The 22314-nt window shown below is 35.4% G+C and overlaps 1 protein-coding gene across 2 annotated transcripts; it reads right to left on the bottom strand.

The window, feature by feature from the left end:
- Positions 1 to 80: 80 nt before the first annotated feature.
- On the bottom strand, positions 81 to 5277 carry LOC141720626 (uncharacterized). Of its 2 annotated transcripts, XM_074523138.1 has the most exons (7): positions 5159 to 5277; positions 4400 to 4512; positions 3653 to 3692; positions 3422 to 3517; positions 2534 to 2730; positions 2291 to 2389; positions 81 to 2124 (listed from the first exon to the last, which is right to left on the bottom strand). In XM_074523138.1, exons 2-7 carry the CDS (start codon positions 4504 to 4506, stop codon positions 1713 to 1715), a joined length of 951 nt encoding a protein of 316 aa, XP_074379239.1. In that variant the 5' UTR covers positions 4507 to 4512; positions 5159 to 5277; the 3' UTR covers positions 81 to 1712. The 2 variants fall into 2 exon arrangements, with proteins under 2 accessions (XP_074379239.1, XP_074379240.1); XM_074523139.1 differs by lacking the exon at positions 5159 to 5277 and having other exon boundaries at positions 3653 to 3931.
- Positions 5278 to 22314: the final 17037 nt, after the last annotated feature.

Here is a 22314-nt window from a genome sequence, read left to right as displayed (position 1 = left end):
TAAGACCCAGCTCTATAATTTATCCCTGAAAAAAAAGACTCAAAGTTCCCAAGTTGGTCTTTGAAGTTCAAGCAGGTCCAGGTTCTACCCTGCTTTCATTGTCCGATCTTGAAATATAATGCCAGTTGCCAAAGATTTTCTCATATAGTCCCATCTCATCCCAAGATTCCCAACTCTGGCTATATTTTGACTTGGGTTCCGCTGCACCATAGTCCTCATCCACCCTATATTGGAATCCGAAATCACAATTAAACCAAGGAAGAATATGTTTAACTTCAAACTGTGTTCCTCTCTCTTTCTCAGAAGACTCATAAGTTTCGTACAGTTCTTTGTGTCTGTATGGATCTTTTACCATATCTAAACCATCAAATCCTTCAGAAAGCTTATTTTCATTCCAACCAACAAGTTCGGATGAATTCTTTACCATTTCCGTATCGTTGAATCTGTCACCAAAAGCATCATAACCATCGGAGAGCTTATATTCATCCCAAACGAAATGGGAGAAGTAATCTCCCAGCAGAATGGCACTTTCAGAAGCATTACGACTAGGCGTCAAGTCCTGGTAAGTAGGGTCAGAATGCCCAGTTACATCATCCTCTACAACCCTGTAATTACGAAAACCAGACTCGTAATAGGAATTTTCCTGACAAAATGAAAGTGGCTCAACATAGAAGCCCATGTCTTCATTGTCATTGCTATGCCAACTGAGATAACAAGATTTATAGCCTGTTATGCCAAGCTCTGAACTAGAGCAAGGATACATCAAGGTTCAAATTTTGTTTGTTTTTGCCCAAGGCTCAAACTCCTACGTACAACGCCTAATTTAAATGTCTATATAAAATACCATTTTGCAGTGCAGAATCCCCTTTCTGGAAAAGGTAGTTTATGCTTATTCGAGATTGTGATCATCACTTTCATGAGTAAAAAGGAAAATAATAGTATCAGTAGAGTGGACCCATCCGTGTAGACCAGGTTCTCAGGAAGTATTATGTATACACCTCCATTAAAAAACCAAAGATCCTTCTGAGATATCATCTTTTCAAGGTGGAATTTAAAGTTGAGGGGATCAAACAAAAACAGAGAATAAAGCAGTAAGCAGATAAGAAATTCGGGAATAAGAAAACAGCCGAAAGTCTGATACCATTCTTATGAGAGCATCTCTTGCAACTTGATCCGCTTAGCCCCATCTTGCTTATTCATGTTCAATCATAATATACGGAAAGATTATATTCATCTGAGAAATGAGCCAAACTTTAAGGTTTAAGCTATGCTTACTACTTACGGGCATGTGTTAAAAAAAAACAAAAAAACGGCCTGCAATCCCTTCATAATTAATTTTTTTACCGGGGGTGGGAAATGAACAATTTTCACCTAACTTTCAGCCAGGTACTCAACAGAGAGAAGATTGTGCTGAATTTGGCTAGCAAGGCTTCATACCTCATTGCTACTTCGCAATGTTCAGTGCTAAAAATGTTGCAACATTCCTTTCTCTTTATCATCTGAACAAGCTGCTTGCTTAAAATAAGTTAACATAACCAATACCAATCCTAGAAAAGCAATTCCAGAAGCTCATACACCATTCTATGTCCAAATAACAAAACAAATATCAGCAGTCTTGAACAAGTACTATTTCAATTACTAGCAAACACTCTTAAAGATTAAGTCATCAGGTTTCAAAGATACAGCCAACCTCCTCCAATGTTTAAGCAAACCTAAGGTGACTCGCTGCCCCTAGGGGAGAAACGATTATTGTAATCATCATCATGAGTTGGACTCTCGTCATCTTTTGCAGTTGGGCTACGACTTGTTCCATTAGCTCTGCCATTGGCTTCCGAAGGGCTGTCATTCCTTGGAGAGATGGGACTATCCCTTTCAGGGCTTAAAGGACTTCTGCTCCTACCCCGAAGGCCCCCGCTGTATTCAGACCCATCCCGTTCAGTAGCCTCTTTGGCTCTCTCTGGAGAAGGGCTAGCATTCTCAATCGTGACAGGTGTTGGACTGTTCTTCCTCGCCTTGGAGGGAGGTGGAGAACTCTCTGGCTCCGGGCTTCTGCTGTAGCTAGGACTTCTCCGCCGCCTCCTGTCACGTTCACCATGGCGATCTCTTCTTGGAGACCTTGATCGACTGTCAACAAACAAAGAACTAACTTATTAAACAATATATGTAAATATGCTATAAAAGGAAAATAGATTAATTTACTGCATCCTTTAACAACAGATGGCCCAATGCAAGCTCATCCATGCACAAGTATACACACAGTAACATATTAAATGCTGAACAAGAAGCTAACCTATAGCTGCGGCTGCGGCTATAGCTCCGACTTAAGCTTCTCCCATGGCGGCGTGAGCGTGATCTTACCGGTGACCTTGAATAACTCCTATCACTTCGGCTGTAGATGAAAGCACAAACTATTAAGAGTACTATTATTTAGTTGAAGAAAACCCATTTGAAGCTCGAGCAATAAAAAAAACATAGCACAAAAGTCTTGGGCAGGGCAATAGAAACCATATTCAGCCATATACTTATAAATTACCTAAGCTTCTTAGGGCTGTTGTGACAGCTCCTCTCTATGTGACCTCTCTCTCCACATCGATAACATTTGTTCTTCCAATCCCCTGCCTTGCAATCACGAGCCCAGTGCCCATCAAGGCCACAATTGAAGCAACGTCCAGACCCGGGTGGGGGGCCTCTGCCCTGATATTCTCGAGACCCCCCTGGACCGCGTGGAACCTATACAATGTAAAACATCAGATACTTTAGTAAAGATCCGAAAGACACAATGAAAATAATTCCAGCGTAGAGGCCTAAACATGATTTGGCTACACCAGTTCAACCTCCACAAAGCAGCCAACAGCTTTAGATATATAAGCCGATTCACTAGCTCAATAATGACCCTATATGAGCCATCTTAAAGAAGCACAGAGACCATAAGCAGTTTAATTGCATCAGTAAAACATGAACATCAGTAGTCCTCTAAGTGCAATCAAATTTCTGGACATAAAAACCAAAGACAATAGACCTTATCTAACCCTGCAATACAACTCATCCCCTGGAAGATATATATTGCATACACCATAATACAAACGTAATAGATGAGAAAAAAAATTGAGAAAAAATTAAGGCATACACAATCTCAAGAAACATTTTCAATAACCACACATGTATCACAACAATTGGTTTGCCTCAGCATACACAATTTCAAGATAAATTATCAATAACCAAACATGTAACCCAATTATTGGGTCACTTCAGCCTACAGTCTATCTCAACATACCTATGCCATTCAATCAATCAAGATTGAGACTCGATCAATTATGAAAAGATCCACAAGGCACAAATTCCGAATTATGAAAGCTAATCTTCTATACTTATGATTTAACGGTTAAGGAAACTATAACAAGTACGCAGATTGAGTGCTTACTCCCTTGGCAAATTCCACAATCAGACGGCTTCCATCAACTTCCTGGCCATTTAAGCTATACCTTGCATCATCAGCATCCCGCGAGTCACTAAAATCCTGCCGATTGAAATTAAGCAGAAACCAACAAATGGAAAAGGAAAACCAATATTTTTTAAAAGTTAAAATCAGATATAACATTATCAGCAAACTGCCAAACTGTAATTACAAAAGAGAAGGAGAAATTATACATACAACGAAAGCGTAGTCGTGCTTCATGTCCACATCTCGCACTCTGCGGAAACGGTTGCCAAAAACAATAAGGCCATCATTACTTAATCTTTGGAAGTGCATCATACATCGCCCCAAAAGTAAAACGAACTAAACACCAGTTTGAGAATGGTGCTTGCATAAAAAGTCAATAACACTACAGAAGGAATCGCCAATGTCTCCCAACACTTGGCAAGACTCCACCAATTCCACCATGGCCACCTTCCCACCATTGACCTCCAGGTCAAGGAAAAGGCCAAAAACCTTCAACAATATCATCTGGTTAAAACAATCTAGGGGTACAATGATTCTTTACAGATAGTATTTTTTATTATGACACCCGGACATAGAAAAAGTCTGGCAAACTTATATCCATCCTAGATTCAACTATTATTAGTAATTAGGAGTAATATCCGCGAAACAGCATTGTCTGAGGACTGAACTCTGGTAATGGTTCCATATCTCATTTAAAAAGGCATAAAACAGACTAGTAACCTTCATAAGAATTTATCACTGATCATGATCTCAACTAATTACTATTTACTAAATTATATATAGGCAAAACAAAACAATTACTATAGAGATTAGAACACAAACATAAAACTTTCAGAACAAGATATAACTATACAAGGCTCAAAATGACTGGAAGTGAACTATAACATTAACTGGCGCATTAGAGCATTGAACTAGATTTTCATGCACAAATGAATATACAGAAAATTTTGTTATTACCTCCCATATCTGCTAAAGATGTGCTCCAGGTCTCTTGACCTTGTCCTAGATGACAATCGACCAACATACAAACGAGTGGTCCCATACCGATCATCATATCGAGGCATTTTTAACTGCAGAGAAAAAACATATCAATTATATCCATTAAAAAAAAAATTCCTTCTATAGTATGCCCAACAAGCTAATGTTCATCAAACAAAATTTCCTTGTCAAGTCCGACAAGGAAAGGCCATATACGAAACATCCTTGATTGCAAGAAAAAATTAAAGATAAAGACTGTTGGCAAGTCCAACGTAATACAAGTACATAAAACTAACAGTATGACCTACCCATAAAAAACGAACTCTTGACAGCTTATACAACAAATGTTTGCCAAAAACTATATAGCAACACAAACAAATTATGTAGCACAAATCATACACAATATACAAACAAGAAATAGATTATTGCCAATAAATTAATGAGTATTCGATTAAAATTAGTTCAAGTAGCATACCTCATAACACAATAAATCAGCATCAGTACAACACTTTCTAAACCATACATGACTAAAGTATGAACTAGTATTAAATTAAAAAAAGATTCAAATTTGCCAGAAATTTTAGATCTTGGGAATACAAGATTTCAAACAAAATCAAATTGGTGTATTATTATACAGTGGGACGGGTATGTAGATTTATGCAACAAAGATTGAAATAAAATTACAATAATTATATAATACAAATGGTACAATCTAGAAAAAACAGTTAGATAGCGTACCTTGGTGAGAAGAATAGAGAAGCCCTAGTTTTCGATGTTACCCCCAATTTCAAGAAAATTGTTTATTATCGGTTTGTCGCGTTGGCCTTTTATAATACGATGATAAACGCGGTGGTCTCGAGGCATCCACATCATTGGGCTTCTTATAGATGGCTCATGGGCCCTTAATTTTTTTTTTTCATGCAACAACGGTACCGTAAATAAGTTCAATGTTTTAGGGCCTGTTTGGTGTTTCATTTTTTTTTTCTTAAGGAAAATAAATTTTAATAAACAAATATCCAGTACAGAGGTAGCCCAAATTTAATGTCAAAGCAATAACCGGCAACAAAGGATAATTCGAATACGGATATGTTCTGCAATCATCGGATTCGAATACAGATAATATCCTCTTTATTTCGGATACGGATAATATCCGCTTTTTTCGGATACGAATACGGATATTTCAGACGAATATTGGATTTTTTGAATTTTTTTTGTTACCCCTACCGTTTTGACGATAATTATAGAACATTTTCTACGATTAAATACACATAATATATTTATATATGTATAAAGTAAGTGTATAATTATATAAAATTTGTATAAACGTATTATTTAATATATACACACTATAAACTAAAAAATAAATTTTAAATATATATAATTTTATATTTATATAATTTAAATATCATGTATGTATCTAGTTTCGGATTCGAATATCCCGAATTTGGATACGGATAATATCCGTTTTTTCTCGGATAATATCCGCTTTTTCTCGGATACGGATGCGGATTTTTCGGACGAATATCGGATTTTTCAAAAAAAAATTACAACCCTACCCATAAAGCACTTGTTTTGGTCCGCAAAGCATAATTGACTAAATTATGTGTCACATTATTAGTATTTTTAGGCTTAAATACAGAACTCTCAAAATAAAGAGTAAAATGCAATATGTATACCTAAATTTTCTAATTTGTGCAATTTGTGTACCTGTAGTTTGAAAATAGCAAAATGTGTACCTGGAGTTAACAAAAAACATACACTTTGTGTACAACCGTTAACTTCATTTAACACCGTTAGTGGAGACTATTTTTCAAATGCAAGAACTGTACCTAAATATTCGAAATGGTACAAATTGTGCACCTAAAGTTTTAAGTAAAAAAACATAACTTTAAAATGCACTCTTTTAAAATTATTGATTAATCAAATGGTATTAAAAAAGGAATCAATTTGAAATTGAATCACAACATTTAACAAGTTTAGTTTTTCTTTTTATTTCCACTCAATCTTGAATAATGTTTAATTCAGCAATGATTTAAAAGGTATCGTACAGCTAAAATTATCTAGAAACGGATGAAAAACCGTTTCAAATTATATATTATGTTTCATTTATTTGTTTTAATATATAATAAATTTTATTACATTGATCGCCGATACCATCGCCGATACCATGACTATCAAAATTTGAATATTATCCATATTGTGCCTATTATATATAAAATATAATATAATAAATTCGAAAATTTATTACACGACAAGAAATATGTGACACGGAAATAGCTAAAAATTTAGTTTTTGTAATTACATTTTAGGTACATTACACGAAGTAACTGTACACGAAACTACACAATCGAGATTTTGTATCGATTTTGTTTTAATCCTAGAAGTACACGACTTAATAATTATGTAAATTTTTAATTAAATATTAATATTTATAATAAATATATGTAGGGGCGGGCAAAAAACCAAATTAAAATCAAAACTGAGCTAAAATCGTCAAAAGTCGGTCAAAACCGAACCGACCCAATTATTAATATAAATAAAAAATAATTTATAATTTATATAAATTTTAGAACTAGAAAATGTAGTAAAACTTTAAAAGAATTAACATGCAACTGTCAAAAAATTAAGTTATGCTCACCGGACTCACTTTTATCTCATACATTTTTCCTAAAATTTCATCTACTTCGGGAACCTGTAGAAATTGCATTAGTTTACTGATTTTATTGTACCTAATAATTTATAGGAAAAAAATTATTTTTTAATAATTTTTTTACTTAAATTCTACAATTTTTATTTTTTATTTTTTATTTTATTTTAAAAACCGAATCGAGGTCTTTAAAATCGAAACAGATACTGATATTTTGGTTGTGATTACGGTTTTTTATTTTTAAAACTGAATAACTATGATTTCAGTTCCAGTTTTACGCAAAAATCGAGCCGACCCATACTCTCTCCTAAACATATGTATATTTATTAAAAATATGTGCATATTTATTTTTTAATAATATTTTATATTTTTAAAATAATACTTGATATTTTAACATTGTTTATAAATTTTATATAAATATTTAATAGTTATCTAAAAATATTATATTATATTTTAGTTTATTTAATTTAGTTAATATATATATTCAATTTTGCACGAAAATACGATATGAAACATTTTGCACGGATTTATTCGGATGCACATCTTGTTATTATCAAACTTCAGGTACACAAATTGCACCATTTCCAATCATCAGGTACACATCTTGCATTTAAAAAGAAGTTTCCACTAACGGTGTTAAAAAAGTTCCAATCATCAGGTACACATCTTGCATTTAAAAAGAAGATTCCACTAACGGTGTTAAAAAAGTCAACGGCTGTACACAAATTGCAAGATTTTGGTAACTTCAGGTACATATTTTGCTATTTTCGAATTACAGGTACACAACTTACATCATTTGTAAAGTTCAAGTACACATCTTGCACCTTACTCCAAAATTAACTCTACGCAGACAGTTAATAATGTTAGATTGACGAGGGTTTAGGTTACTGCATGTAACATTTATGTCTCACATTAAAGAAATTTGGAACTTTTGTTTAGTTTATAAGACAAAATATTATTACTACTTACATCAACAAATCATTATCTTTTGGAGGTCTAGTCATTATCCAAGTTGACAGCATTTAGGACGGTAGGTTTCGGCTTATTTCGAACTCGGAATCGAGACTTAACCCGATTTTCAAAAAAAGACTCGTGGTTTGACCCGGGTTAACACACTGCAAAACTTCGGAAAGTTGTATAAAATATTTATTGCATTTTTGCTATCTCTATAGAAAATTTGTTCCAGCCTTTCACAGTATCCAATATAACCTTTTCCTTAATTGCATTGAGTTCAACTAATAAAATATTGGGCACAAATGATATAAACTTAATAGATGTTTCGAAACCTTTCCACCATGATCACGAGGCACCACACCTATTCTCCATGAATATTACAACTTAAAAAGCTAGCATCAACGTCTAACACAATATTATCATTATTTGGCGGAGACCATCGTTCTTCAATTTTTGTTGCTCGACTCCTTTGTAAATAACAAGCTTTCTTGAAGTCCTTAAGCAACGATCAACACCATTCAACCAATGACGACTCCAATAGCTAATATCTTGCCATGAACCCAATTGTTTCTAACAATCCAAATCTGCCATAAAATTTAATAAACAATTCAAACTCATCAATAGATAATATATCATCAAGCTTGACTAAAAAATCTTTAACATTTGAAGTTAAACAAAATTTAATATTGTACCAGAATTCACATAATTTCCGTGTGGACGTTAATTTTGGACAACCTCGCAGTGAATGAATAATATCTTCTTTTACATTAGTAGCACATCTTTTGCAATTTCTATCAATATTCATTTCCCCATTCCAACAAAGTGTTGGTGTATTGATTAAAATTTTGTACCCCCGGCGGCAGGTCAGGAGTTCGATCCCTGGTGTGTGCGTGTATAACTAATTAGCGAAAAAAATATTCATCTCTTTATCAGCTAGCATGATATTGGTAGGAAGCCAAGAATGGCTGAATTTGAACAAAAAGAATTTTAATTTATAGGGAATCTTTAATTTACATATAAATCTTCACTAATTTTCGGACTTTTTCATATCAGAAGTCTCATCTTTGTTACTGATATCAAAAGCAACCTTATATCCGTTTTTAACATTATACTCTACATTTTTGGAATAACGACACATGATTTTGTATTTAAAATATGTATCACCACATGGGAGACTTAAAGTCAAATTGGCATCAATCTTTTGTTTAAAAAAATTCTTATAAATTAGTATCTCAACTTTTATCACCCAATTTGAGGTCAACAACATACAGATCTGGAGAAATTTTGGGCTTGTCAAAAATTTTAAAAGTAAGAGGTCTAGGCACCCATGGATCATATAGAACTTCCACAAAATCACCATTACCAATTCTCCACCATATCCTCTCGAATAATTTATTTCCTCCATGGAAGACTTCTCCAAATAAATGAGATATTAGAACTACTTTTAGCCTCCAAAATATTGCATCTCCGATAATAACTTTCTATTAAAATTTTCGTACAAAGTAGATACAGATTCTTTATAATTCTCTGCTTAGCTAATAGTGATTAATTAAATAATTCTAAATTTCTAAAAATCTAAACCCCTTCTCTTTAGGCTTGCAAAGAATTTCTCACTTGCACCAATGATTTCTTTTCTTTCTTTCAGACGGACCTCACCAAAATTTAGTTGTCAAGCTATGCAAATATTTTATTAATTTTTTAGGAAACCGAAATAAGCTCATTGAGTAAATAGGTATAGCTTGAATGATGAATTTTATGAGGGTCTCTCTATCTGTAGGTGAAAAAAAAGATGTTTTCCCACTTCTGGTCTGGTCTATCTCAAGTTTGGTATTTTTTACGGTAATAACTTTTAGAGATCATTTATTTAATGATCAAAATTTCAGATTTATAATATAATGGTCAAATTATGTTACAATTCTTATGTTATAAATTAGATTATATATTAAAAATTTAAACTCCAGCATTCGAGAACAACTAAAATTTATAACGTAAAAATAAAATAATATATACTGTTAGGAAATGAATAACACACATAGGGGGGTGTGAATGTGTTTTACTGTTTTTGAGATTTTCTTGAATGTTTATGCTTGAACAAAGTAAATTAATTCTTGTAGTCAGATGTGTTCATGCAGAGATTAAACTTGCAGAAAAATATAGAACACGGATCTTCAAAACTCACTTAATTTTATATTAAAATTAAGACTGTTTTGCTACAAAATTTCTAGGCTCTTTGTTGATAAAGAGTTTAGCTTCTCCTTGAGAATATTACAAGAAATTGGATCTAAATTGTTACAACTGACTAAAGGACCAGTGTTAACTTTATAACTTAGTTAACTGCTAGTTTACACAATGGATAATAAAACATGCTATTAACTTTTCTAAAATGTCACTTGTCATTTCTATTTATAAAAAAGCAGACCTTCCATTTCTTGCTTAGCATATCTTTAGCATCCCGTGTTCACTTTAATATTCCTCTGTCAGTTAATCTTTGCCATTGATCTTACACATCCTTCAAGCTGCTTTTTATAGACTTGTCAATCGAGCTGTTGGATTGTTTGTTGATTGTTTATCTTGGATATTCAACTGATATGCAATTTTGTACTTTGAGATTGTACCTCGAGATCTCCAGTTGAGGTTTATAAAACACTTGACATCTCAATAAGTATATTGACTTATCGAGCTCTCCAATATTCTATGTTTAGTTTGGCTTGTAGAGGTCTTCAGTTCTCTATAAAAAAATTTAGGCTTGTCGAGATTTCTAGTCTTCACATCTTCACTTTGAATTATCAATAACTCTTGGTTCTCTAGTGGCTTCTTGACTTGTCGATTTCTCAGAGTTCTCTAGTCAAATTAACTTGTCGAAATCTCAGAGTCCTCTAGTAAATTTTGACTTATCGATATCTCTGAGTTCTCTAGTGAATTTTGACTTATCGATATCTTTGAGTTCTCTAGTGGAACTTGACTTATCGATAGCTCAGAGTTCTCTAATGAATGTAGACTTGTCGATACCTCTGAATTCTCTAGTGAAGAAATGACTTGTCGATATCTCCAATCTTCATGTCTTCAATTTGGATTGTTGATATCTTTCTGAGTTCTCTAGTAGCTTTCCTGACTTCTCGATAAGCCATTCTAGAGTTCTCTAATGAATTCTCTATAACATTAAATCTATGACTTGTAGAGATCTTGACTTAGAGTATTTTTCTCCAAACAGATTTATTCAACTCCAAGCTTCTTCAGAATTCTTCTGAGGCATGATCTTCTTGATCTTCTTTCAGATAGAATCTTTAGGCTTGATACCGTTTAAGGAAAAAGACTCCAGTCTGCTTCTTTACATTATTACAGAATTTATGTGTTACAAGTACAAAATACAATTTAAGATAACAATATAAATTACTTAGGATTGACCCCAAGTTTAACTGATTACCAAAAATAACAGTTCATTAATCTCCTCCTTGGATCAGATGTCAATCTGGCTTGCTTCATACTTTGATCAGATACACTAATGATATTGTTATCTCCAGTGATCTTTGACATCATCACTTATATATTACAATCTCCCCCAACTTGTTCATTATGGAATTATGTACAAGTTTTGATTGATGATGTCAAAACTCTAGCTAAATGCAGAATTCAATATCCCCATCTGGTCTTCTTTTGTGAGTTGCATTTAGATTTATTCTTCTCCCACCCCTATGAAGAATATAATTTTATTTATTCTTCTCCACCCCCTATGAAGAATAGAATTTTATTATCTAGCAACATCCATCAGCTGCTTTGGCATTTAGACATATTCTCCCCCCTTTTGACATTATCTCCAGGTAGAAAGATCCAGCTAGATGTACATTGTTCAAGCTGCTGTCATTGTCAATTTAGAACACTGTCTGCAGCTTCAAGCTTCAGTGAGATCTGTGGTGATGAGTTTATCAAGTAGAATAGGAGTTTCACTTAGATTTGCAGAAGAAGCCTGTTAGTGACAAAAGTTCTAAACTCTCTGTTCTTTTGACTAAGTAATCTCACTACTTCTCACTGCACTAGTCTCATGACTTTTGAGAGTCAGAGTGTCCTCACAAGGATTACTAAATCCAGATACTCATCTACCTCTCCTTTTTCCAGGAAGGATCCTGCCTATCTTATTTTCTGTTTTTCTCTCAATCTTTTCTCTCATTCTCACATGAAAGGCTTAATTTGTTGTTTAGACTTACAGAAATAAGAGGTGGCTGAGAAGAGTTGTCTGTGATCATATGATTAGGGGTAATCCATATAGGTCTAATCATACTCATTTCATCAGAAGCGTGAATACCAGTTGAGATCGTGAGGTGAATGAATCATTAGAAACACATGTGACTAGGGTCACAGTTTAGCTCACAGACTGCTCTGTGGTTTTGACAGTATGTTGTCCTCCACTTACAGTGGGAACCTCCAATTGAATTGGAGGGGATTTGACTGGGTTACTGCCATGTGCACCAGCCTCAAACCCTTGTGTGTCTTGCAACACACTGGAACTTAAATGTGCTATACTTGCCTTTCTCATGACATTGTCATAGGCAATTGTACTTCTAGCTTTGACTGCCAAGGCAGCTTCTGCTGGAGTTATGAGGGGAGTTCCTTTTTGAGGAACCTCCAATTGAATTGGAGAGGATTTAGATAGCTCCCCCTCAGGAGTACTATCTTCAAACCTTTCAGTCTGTGAAGACTGTTTTGCACATGAAGGTGCATTAGAGATATTCATGGAAAAACTGATGAATTTCCATGTTTGTGGAGGTTTCTTTTCTCAAACAACAAAACAACTGATGAACATTTTGAGGATTCTGTCCTTTTGTAAAACAGGTTTCTTTTGAGAGTCACCTGAGTGGGATTGTGTTTGAGTTTGTGTTTGTGTTGCTGTGCCTGGGTGAACTGCAGTTTGGTTTTTAAATGTTTTAGCTACAGTTTAGCACAAATACCTGTTGATTGATTATCTGTATTTCCTGTTGTTGTCTAAATAGATTGTGTTGGACCTGTAATGCATTGAACATATTTATCTTTTTGGAGTTTTAATCAGACATATGCATTGAGATATATAGTTGCAAGCACTATGACAGGAAAGATAATAATCAATTGAATTGTAAACACAAGACAATCATGACATAAACAACAAGCAACAAAAACAAATTGATAGAGAAGAAGAGAATTTTCATTAATAATAAAAAACAAAGTACATTAAGATATAGATTACACCAAGTGAATCCTAATCCTAACTACTCTAGTTTTGGCTTCTTCTCGGCCTCTATCCTCCTTGCCTGATGCTGGTAAGCTCTGGACATGGAGTGTGCAAGAGAGATGATCCTCTCCTGCAACTCCAGAGCAGCAAGGCATTGCTGCTCAACCAGCCTGACACGTCTCTCCTACTCCAGAGAGACTTCTCCCTCAAAGAAAAGGAAGTTTATATAATCGTCCCACGAGAGTTCGTCAAAGACATCAAGTGGAACATCAAAGGGGCTGCAAACAACCCTCTTGATAAGGACACGAAGTCCGATAGGGTCACAGTAAACTTGGTTCTCTGCCAAGTGATGAACGGGTTGATAAAATCCTTTGAAAAGCTTGTAGAAGACTGGGGCATCCATTGGAGAGAGAGAGGTGAACAAGAAGTGAGTTTTGAGATTAGGGTGTTTGATGAGAAAGAAAGTAGTAAAGAATAATGAAGAGTGAAAGGTTTGATTTTATAGAGGGAGAAAAGAGAGAAATCAAGAGACTCTTGAATTGCCCGGTTAATAAGTGTAATAATCACACAAGCATACTTTACGAGAAAATAGACAATTAGAAATGACTAGTTACTACTCTCCATGCAAGTACTCAAGAATCTTAGTTCACTTTCTAGGATAACTATTTCCCATGCAAATAAACAAGTACTCCCTACACAAAAAGTGACCCCTCCTATCAGCAAAATATTACACTAGCTAACTCATCAAAATAAATACTGATAATGAATCATTCAAAACACATAATTAGCATATAGTCAAATAAATTTAACTATTATTAGCATTCTCAAAACATCACATATAATGTACTAGTCTACTTACATTAGACTAACATATTCCACATTTAAAAAAAACACATAAGCAAGTAAATGTGTCAATAAGTCTGAGTAAATATAGACAAAGTATGTCAAAAATATTTTGCTGAACATAATTTATGAATTAAATTATTTCAGTTTTTCATACTTTTTGCTTCTTTTGAACTGTTATTTATGAACATCATATATTTAGAATATGAATTAATAAATATTCAGTTTGCTTAGAATTTTGAGAAATTCCAAGTTAAAATATGTATTCGAGAAGTCTGGGTATTTATAGTAAAAGTAAATGACTTGTCGAGAACTCAAAAATAGACATTTCGAGTTAGTCTATCGAGAAGTCATTTTGAGAAAAGAAGTATATATCGAGAAGTCATTTTAAATTACTCTTTTAGAGAACTCAAACTTGACTTATCGAGATGTCAAATAAATACCCAGTTTATCCAAGAAGAGGACTGAACTAATTCTAACTTTTATTTGAATAAATTTAAAATAAGATTATAATAAATTTTCAAAAGTATTTTACCGAAATAATTTATTAATTTAAATTATCTCAGTTCTGAGTTATTGATAAGTCAAAAATTGTACTTGTAGAGAACTCTGTGAATAAACACTACTAGAGAACTATACAAGGACTTTATCGATAAGTCATTTTTAAGCATATCGAGAAGTCAGTAAATTTACTTATCGAGGACTCACTCGAGAAGTCCTAAAATGACTTGTCGAGAAGTCAATTTATACTTATCGAGAACTCAGTTCTCAATATACTTTTGGTTTATGTAATTCTGCCTTGTGTTAATTTTACATATTAAGAATGTAAATTAACAACTAAGCAGTTTACTTAGAATTTAAAAAACTCCAAGTTGAATTTGAATTTGAAATACAAATATGCAGTTAACTTCCAATAAAATCAAATTACTATTGATTTACCGGAGATTAGTATGCTGCAATATATTAGTTGAGTTCTTGCCTTAGGATGAAGAATTAAGCATTCCAATTTCACCTACGAGTCTAGTGAAAGTTGCTTCATCCAAAGGTTTAGTAAAAAATTTCAGCCAATTGTTTTTCTGTTGGTACAAAAATGAGCTCAATGGTACCATTTGTAGCATGTTCTCTAATAAAATGGTACTAACATCAATGTGCTTTATCCTGGAATGATTAACTGGATTTGCTACTATATATATAGCACTATTATTGTCACACATAATAGGAATCTTGTGTAACACTAGGCCATAATCCATTAGCTAATTTCTAATCCAAAGCACTTGAGCACAACAACTTCCTGCAGCTATGTATTCAGCTTCAGCTGTAGAAGTTGATACAGATTGTTATTTCTTGCTATACTAGGATACAAGTCTTTGTCCAAGAAATTGACAGTTTCCACTGGTACTCTTTCTGTCAACCCTACATCCAGCAAAATCTGCATCTGTGTAACCAACAGCTGCAAAACCAGTTTCCTTAGGATACCATAATCCCAAGTTTGGAGTTCCCTTCAAGTATCTGAAAATCCTCTTTACAACCATCAAATGTGATTCTTTTGGATTGAATTGAAATCTTGCACATAAATATGTTACAAACATGATGTCTGATCTACTTGCTGTTAAATAAAGCAATGACCCAATCATCCCTATATAGCTTGAGATATCTACACTCTTGCCCTTCTTATCTTCATCCAACTTAGTAGCAGTAGACATAGGTGTAGATGCAGGTGAATAATCAACCATTCCAAACTTTTTCAATAGATCCTTGACATATTTAGTTTGGCTGATGAAGATACCATCACTTCTTTGATTGAGGTGAAGTCCAAGGAAGTAATTCAGTTCCCCAATCATATTCATTTCATAATCACTTTACATAAGCTTGGAGAATCTTTGGCAAAGCTTCTCATTAGTAGAACCAAAGATGATATCATCCACATATATCTGAACTAGGATCATATCTTCATCATGTTTCTTGTAAAAGAGCGTCTTGTCTATGGTTCCTCTAATAAAACCATGCTTCAGTTGGAAATCTGATAGTGTGTGTTAGGTCCCGAATTATCGTAAAAGGGGGGGGGTTGAATATGATAATTACTAAATTAAAAATTCTTTCGAATCTTTAGTGGATATAGATTTAGTGCTCGGTTAGTGGTTTCGTGTTCTTGATTTAGAACGATAAAAACAAGAAACACAAGATATTCGGGGAAATATATATTCGTATATAAATCCTCGACGGGTGTTGCTACACTCCGGTAAATAAATTAACCGGTTACAATCTAAAAATAATAAAGTTCCTAGCTTCTACAAAGATTTACAAATCAAATCCTATACAATGAATTAGCTTTTGTTTGTACTGGGATTTAATCACCGGGTAACGATTATAATGCCCCTAAGAATATACAAGAATTAAATTGGGCATTATAACGTTACTCCGGTGAGAAGTTAAACGGATATACAAAAAGCTTGAGCTTCTCTGTAAATCTTTGCTACCATTTTCACTACTCTCTTGGGAGAGAAGATGAACATAAATTAATCCAAAAATGAATGGCTCTTCTTCTGCTGCAAAGTGTAGACTTAATATCCAATAATGTGTGGCTGAGGATTCTGTGGCAACAACTGTTAGGGCGAAAACATGCGCTAATATTCACACAAGTATACGCGTTCGCAAGTAATATAGAATACTTTCTAGTTCGTTCCCACAGAGACTCAGACTGAATTATTGTCTAATTTAACTCACTCACCAATGTATGATTACTTCTCAATGTTAAGATAATAACACTTAAAATTGTTGATTAAATATTAACTACAATTAACTACTTAATTAACCACTTAACTAACACTTTAATTTATCAATAATAAAACACTCATGAGATCACAACTTCATTATTACTTCCTTCTATAGCCATTGTTATTACCTTTAGCATGTGACAGTGATGATATTAATCGAATAACACGAAACTGATAAAAGCCAACTCTCATTGTACTAATACCATTCTACCAAGCATCCACAATTAAGATAGAAGTTGAATAGTCATCAATTATGTTGAGTTCCTATATGTCTACAGAAATTGACAACACAACGATTTAAGCATAAGTTATTCCTTTTGATTACATAGGGCAAATAAAACTGTTAGAGTTACCCACTAATCATGCACAACATACATGAACCTATGCTAGCATGGCAAGTTCTAAATCTCAAGATCCACCGTCGCTTCACAAGAGATTAACACCCTATCTTATATGTTCGCGACGCACATAAGACGAATACGCACAACCAATACTAGATATCATACAATCATCACACACTAAAGTATTAAACAATTAACTAAAGAATTCCATAATAAATCCGTTGCAACCCCATGATCACGATTAGCCCATAATAGCACTTATCGTCATCATGGGTTCATATGAAATCATGACACACAAACACAAGAAAATAATAACTAAACTAATTATATTAAAACAGAGTACGTCACAAGAGTAAATAAGTTCAAAGCAAGAAAACTAGCATCCAACGTTACAACGAAACAAGAATCACAAGAAAATATGCTTCCTCTTCGTTGCAGTGTGCTAAATCGGTCTTCTTCCTTATCTCCTTCGCTCCTTGCGTAAAAACACAATCTTCTTTAATCCACACTTGTGAAAAACGTCTCAAATCTACTTATATAATAGTCCCATAAAACTCAGATTACATAGAAGTGGAAACCAAACAGAAGTAGAAGTCCAGAAATATTATATTTTTTTTCCCGACCCTGCGCGGCCGCTCAGCTTGCTGCGCGGCCGCTCAGCAATGCTGAGCGGGCGCTCAGACCTCTACTGGAAAAAATCTGATTTTGCTCCGTTTCTTCGCCGTAATCTGCCCGTTTCTTTCCTCTCGCAATGGTGAACACATGCCAAGGCTTATTCTTGATGATTCCTCCCCCGAAATGCAACTAAAACCCTGAAATGCATAAACACTAGAAAAACGCATCAAATACACAAAATACTTGATTTCAAGACACCAATTTAAGCCATTTTAAGACGTTCTAAGTGGTATAAAATGCCACTTATCACACCCCCAAACTTAAATCGATGCTTGTCCTCAAGCGTCACAGACTCAAAAACAAATAAAAAACATGCATGAATGCAATCTATATGAAAATACAACGATCCCCCTTACTACAATTAACCAACCAAATTGCCACATCTCAACGAATGCAGTTAGACAACTAAAGATCAATAAACTCATGCAAACAGACATACAGCCAGAAACGTGGTGTGTGCAAATGCTTAACAGATATGCTTTGGAGCTAGACCAATTATTATGACTCGACTATCCTCAAGGCAATCCAATGATTATACAAAGAAAAAAAATTCTAGGCACAAAGTGATATACAACACTACAAGAACTCTGGAGCTTATTACGGAATCGTGCTTTTTATTCATAACTCAAATGCTTATTTGACCGTACAATGAGTGAGGTCCACAAAAGACTTATACAATGGTATCCATGTAACGAGCGTTAGGTTAGCGGATCCCAGACTCTAAAAGCCTTAGGTCACTAGGCACAAAGTCCCCTAAGAACTTACTAACTCGAATACCAAAGAGCCCACTCTTGAACAATTATGCAATTTTTTTTTTTTTACTTCTGAGCAAGTGCGTTTCGCTCCATCTTGCTCAACCCTAGACTACTCGCACCATATGCGAGCCGGCTACTAGCCATTTGACGCCTAGCCACAACTAGCAACAACTTCCATTTTTTTTTTCTCCAATTTTTTTTTTCTTTTTCATGTCTTTATCACTAAGAACCTATAATCGAATTCTAAGTATAATAAGTAGATTGACCTTGAAAACAACCAAATCATAACAACAATCTAGCCCTTACGCATTCTCTAAGACTTAGTGGACTTACAATTGTTTCTAGCATGCATATCAACCTACACGACTTAATATCACTTTAATGCTATCACTACACTCGCATCAATATCACAATTCAGTCGATAAATCATTGCAAAAGGGATCATGGTAAATGCATGAGCTACATGACATTCATAACAAAAAACTATAAGGCATAAATTATGCAACTATATAAACTAAACTATCATGAATATGCAACTAAATGACACAATAAGGCATAAATTATGCAACTATATGAACTAAACTATCATGAATATGCAACTAAATGACACACACACAATATTCCTTAACTACCACCCCCAAACTAAAAATCTTCACTGTCCTCAGTGAAAGTAGTAGAAAGGAACACAGGGTATACCTACTCGAAGTCATCATCATCATCATCACCCTCAGTGGGTGGAGTATCAGGCGGCGGGTATGCAGAATCCTCACCAAAAACTGGCCACTGGATATCAGCTCCAAGGCCCGAAAAGCAGTCCCTAATGCAAGGGTGAGCTCCTGAACAAACCTGCTCTGCGTCTCATACATGGCATCCATCCGCCGTGAATGCCTCCTATACTGGGCATCAACCATCCCAGCACCCTCCTGAGCTCTCGAAAAACCAGCCTCATCACGCCCTGGCCTAGCCATAGTAGCACTTCGTGCTGGACGCCCTCCTGGAAGATGATAACCCAGCCCATGCTCCTCAGGCTCACCACCGGTCCACTCCTACATCCCATTCAGAGTGCCAGAATCAATCGGAGCTGCCGGCAACTGCAACTGCTCATGAGCCGGCCAGTGCACTCCCACTGCTTGGCATAGCTTTATAACCGTGGATGCATAAGGGATGTTCATATGCTTCGCTCCCCTCAAAAACTTCAGAATTCCTTGGTAGATAAACTCACCAAGGTCCACATAGTATTCCTCATTCAGAATTCCCCACAACAACTGTGCTCTCTCAACTGTGACCTCGTGTGCATGCGAAGAAGGCAAAATATTAGCACAAATAAATGCATTCCATGCACGGGCATACCTGTTCATAGCGATCGCCGGAAAGTGACTATACTCATTAGTGTCAGTCCTGAAGGTCCAAACTATACCCGGTCGACAGAGAGTCACACAAATCAAATCCAAGTCAAAATCCTCAGCAGTCTTTTCATTCCAGTTCTCCTCCTCGGGCTTCCTCTCTCGCTGTCCAATCACACGGCGAATCGCCGCAGGATGATAATCAACCGTCAGCCCTCGGACCACAGAAAACCCATCTCTGCAATCATGGGCAGCAACTCACCATCCCTCCCCGATGGTAAAAACACCCTCTCCTTCAGAATCGGCTTCCCCAACAGCCTAGTGTACTCCTCCTCTGCGGCTCTGTCACTTAACCGAGGCCTTGCAGCAGTACCCCTCAATGAATCAACAGTAGGAACTGTGCTGCTGCTGTCAATAGTGCGTGCTCTCTTGGGTGCCATTGATTCGTGAATAAAAGTGTGTAAGAACTGATTTTTGATGTTTGTGAGAGGGTTTAAGTGTAGGAAGTTTTGTGGGAGATATGTAGGATAGGTGTATGTATATATAGGGTGTGGATTAGATTAGGGTTTGGGAATTAAGGGTTAAAATGATGGGGTAGTGGGAACAAATCATGGGTTTATGGGCTAAAACTGTTTTTGTGGTTTTTTTTTTCTGAACTGAAAAAAAAATTTGCTACTCGACCCCTGAGCGGTCGATCAGCAAAGCTGAGCGGGCGCTCAGCTTGCTGAGCGGTCGCCCAGCAATGCTGAGCGGGCGCTCAGGGGGTCACTGAAATTTTTTTTTCAGCCCCTGTTTTCTGATTTTTTTGTGTTTTTGGATAGGTTATTAACTTCTAAGGGTTCCTGTAACAACAATTCATGGGTTGCCTCCCACGCAGCGCTTCTTTTTCGTCATTAGCTTGACATTTCGTACCCTTCTCAAGTAGTCAACAAAATGGCACTAACCACTTCTCGGTTTGCCATGTCCCCTTAGTAGTGTTTCAACCGCTGACCGTTAACCTTGAATGCTTGGTCCGGATCATTCTCAAAAATTTCCACCGCTCCATGTGGAAACACAGTTTTGACAATAAAAGGTCCAGACCACCTTGATTTCAACTTCCCAGGAAAAAGTCGGAGCCGAGAGTTGAATAAGAGAACTTGTTGCCCTGGCACAAATAACTTAGGATGTAGCTTCCTATCGTGCCACCTCTTCACCTTTTCCTTATACATTTTGTTATTCTCGTACGCTTGAAGTCGAAATTCATCAAGTTCATTAAGCTGAAGCATTCTTTTCTTACCAGCTGCATCTAAATCCAGGTTCAACTTCTTCAATGCCCAGTAGGCCTTATGCTCAAGCTCCGCAGGTAGATGACATCCCTTACCGTACACCAACTGAAATGGTGACATCCCAAGTGGAGTTTTGTATGCTGTTCTGTAAGCCCAAACAGCTTCATCGAGCTTTAAAGACCAATCCTTCCTTGACGGATAAACAACCTTCTCTAAAATGCGCTTTATCTCTCTGTTAGACACTTTCGCTTGACCATTTGTTTGCGGATGATAGGCAGTAGCTACTCGATGATTCACATTATAACGCTGCATCATAGAAGTGAACTTACGGTTGCAAAAATGCGATCCTTCATCACTTATGATTACCCGAGGTGTTCCAAACCATGTGAAAATTTGCTTATGAAGAAAATTTAGCACTGCCTTTGCATCATTTGTCGGTAAAGCTTTAACTTCGACCCATTTTGAGACATAATCGACTGCCAGCAAGATGTACTGATTATTGCAAGACGAGATAAAAGGCCCCATGAAATCGATTCCCCACACATCAAAGACCTCGACTTCAAGCATCACATTTAATGGCATTGTTAGGGCGAAAACACGCGCTAATATTCACGCAAGTATACGCGTTCACAAGTAATATAGAATATTTTCTAGTTCGTTCCCTCAGAGACTCAGACTAAATTATTGTCTAATTAAACTCACTCACCAATGTATGATTACTTCTCAATGTTAAGATAATAACACTTAAAATTGTTGATTAAATATTAACTATAATTAACTACTTAATTAACCACTTAACTAACACTTCAATTTATCAATAATAAAACACTCATGAGATCACAACTTCATTATTACTTCCTTCTATAGCCATTGTTATTACCTTTAGCATGTGACAGTGATGATATTAATCGAATAACACGAAACTTATAAAAGCCAACTTTCATTGTACTAATACCATTCTACCAAGCATCCACAATTAAGATAGAAGTTGAATAGTCATCAATTATGTTGAGTTTCTATATGTCTACAGAAATTGACAACACAACGATTTAAGCTCAAGTTATTCCTTTTGATTACATAGGGCAAATAAAACTGTT

Source organism: Apium graveolens, chromosome 4 (assembly GCF_009905375.1).
Source record: "Apium graveolens cultivar Ventura chromosome 4, ASM990537v1, whole genome shotgun sequence".
In the NCBI taxonomy this organism is placed as follows: Eukaryota; Viridiplantae; Streptophyta; class Magnoliopsida; order Apiales; family Apiaceae; genus Apium; species Apium graveolens.
This window is presented reverse-complemented; position numbering and strand designations above follow the sequence as displayed.

Excerpts from the sequence above, each read along its gene's own strand:
- LOC141720626 (XM_074523138.1), bottom strand. The coding sequence starts at position 4,506 with ATGCCTCGATATGATGATCGGTATGGGACCACTCGTTTGTATGTTGGT. Across the intron at positions 3,518-3,652 it reads AGCACGACTACGCTTTCGTT|GATTTTAGTGACTCGCGGGA; the intron begins GTATGTATAATT and ends TTCAATCGGCAG. Across the intron at positions 2,731-3,421 it reads TTGTGGAATTTGCCAAGGGA|GTTCCACGCGGTCCAGGGGG; the intron begins GTAAGCACTCAA and ends TACATTGTATAG.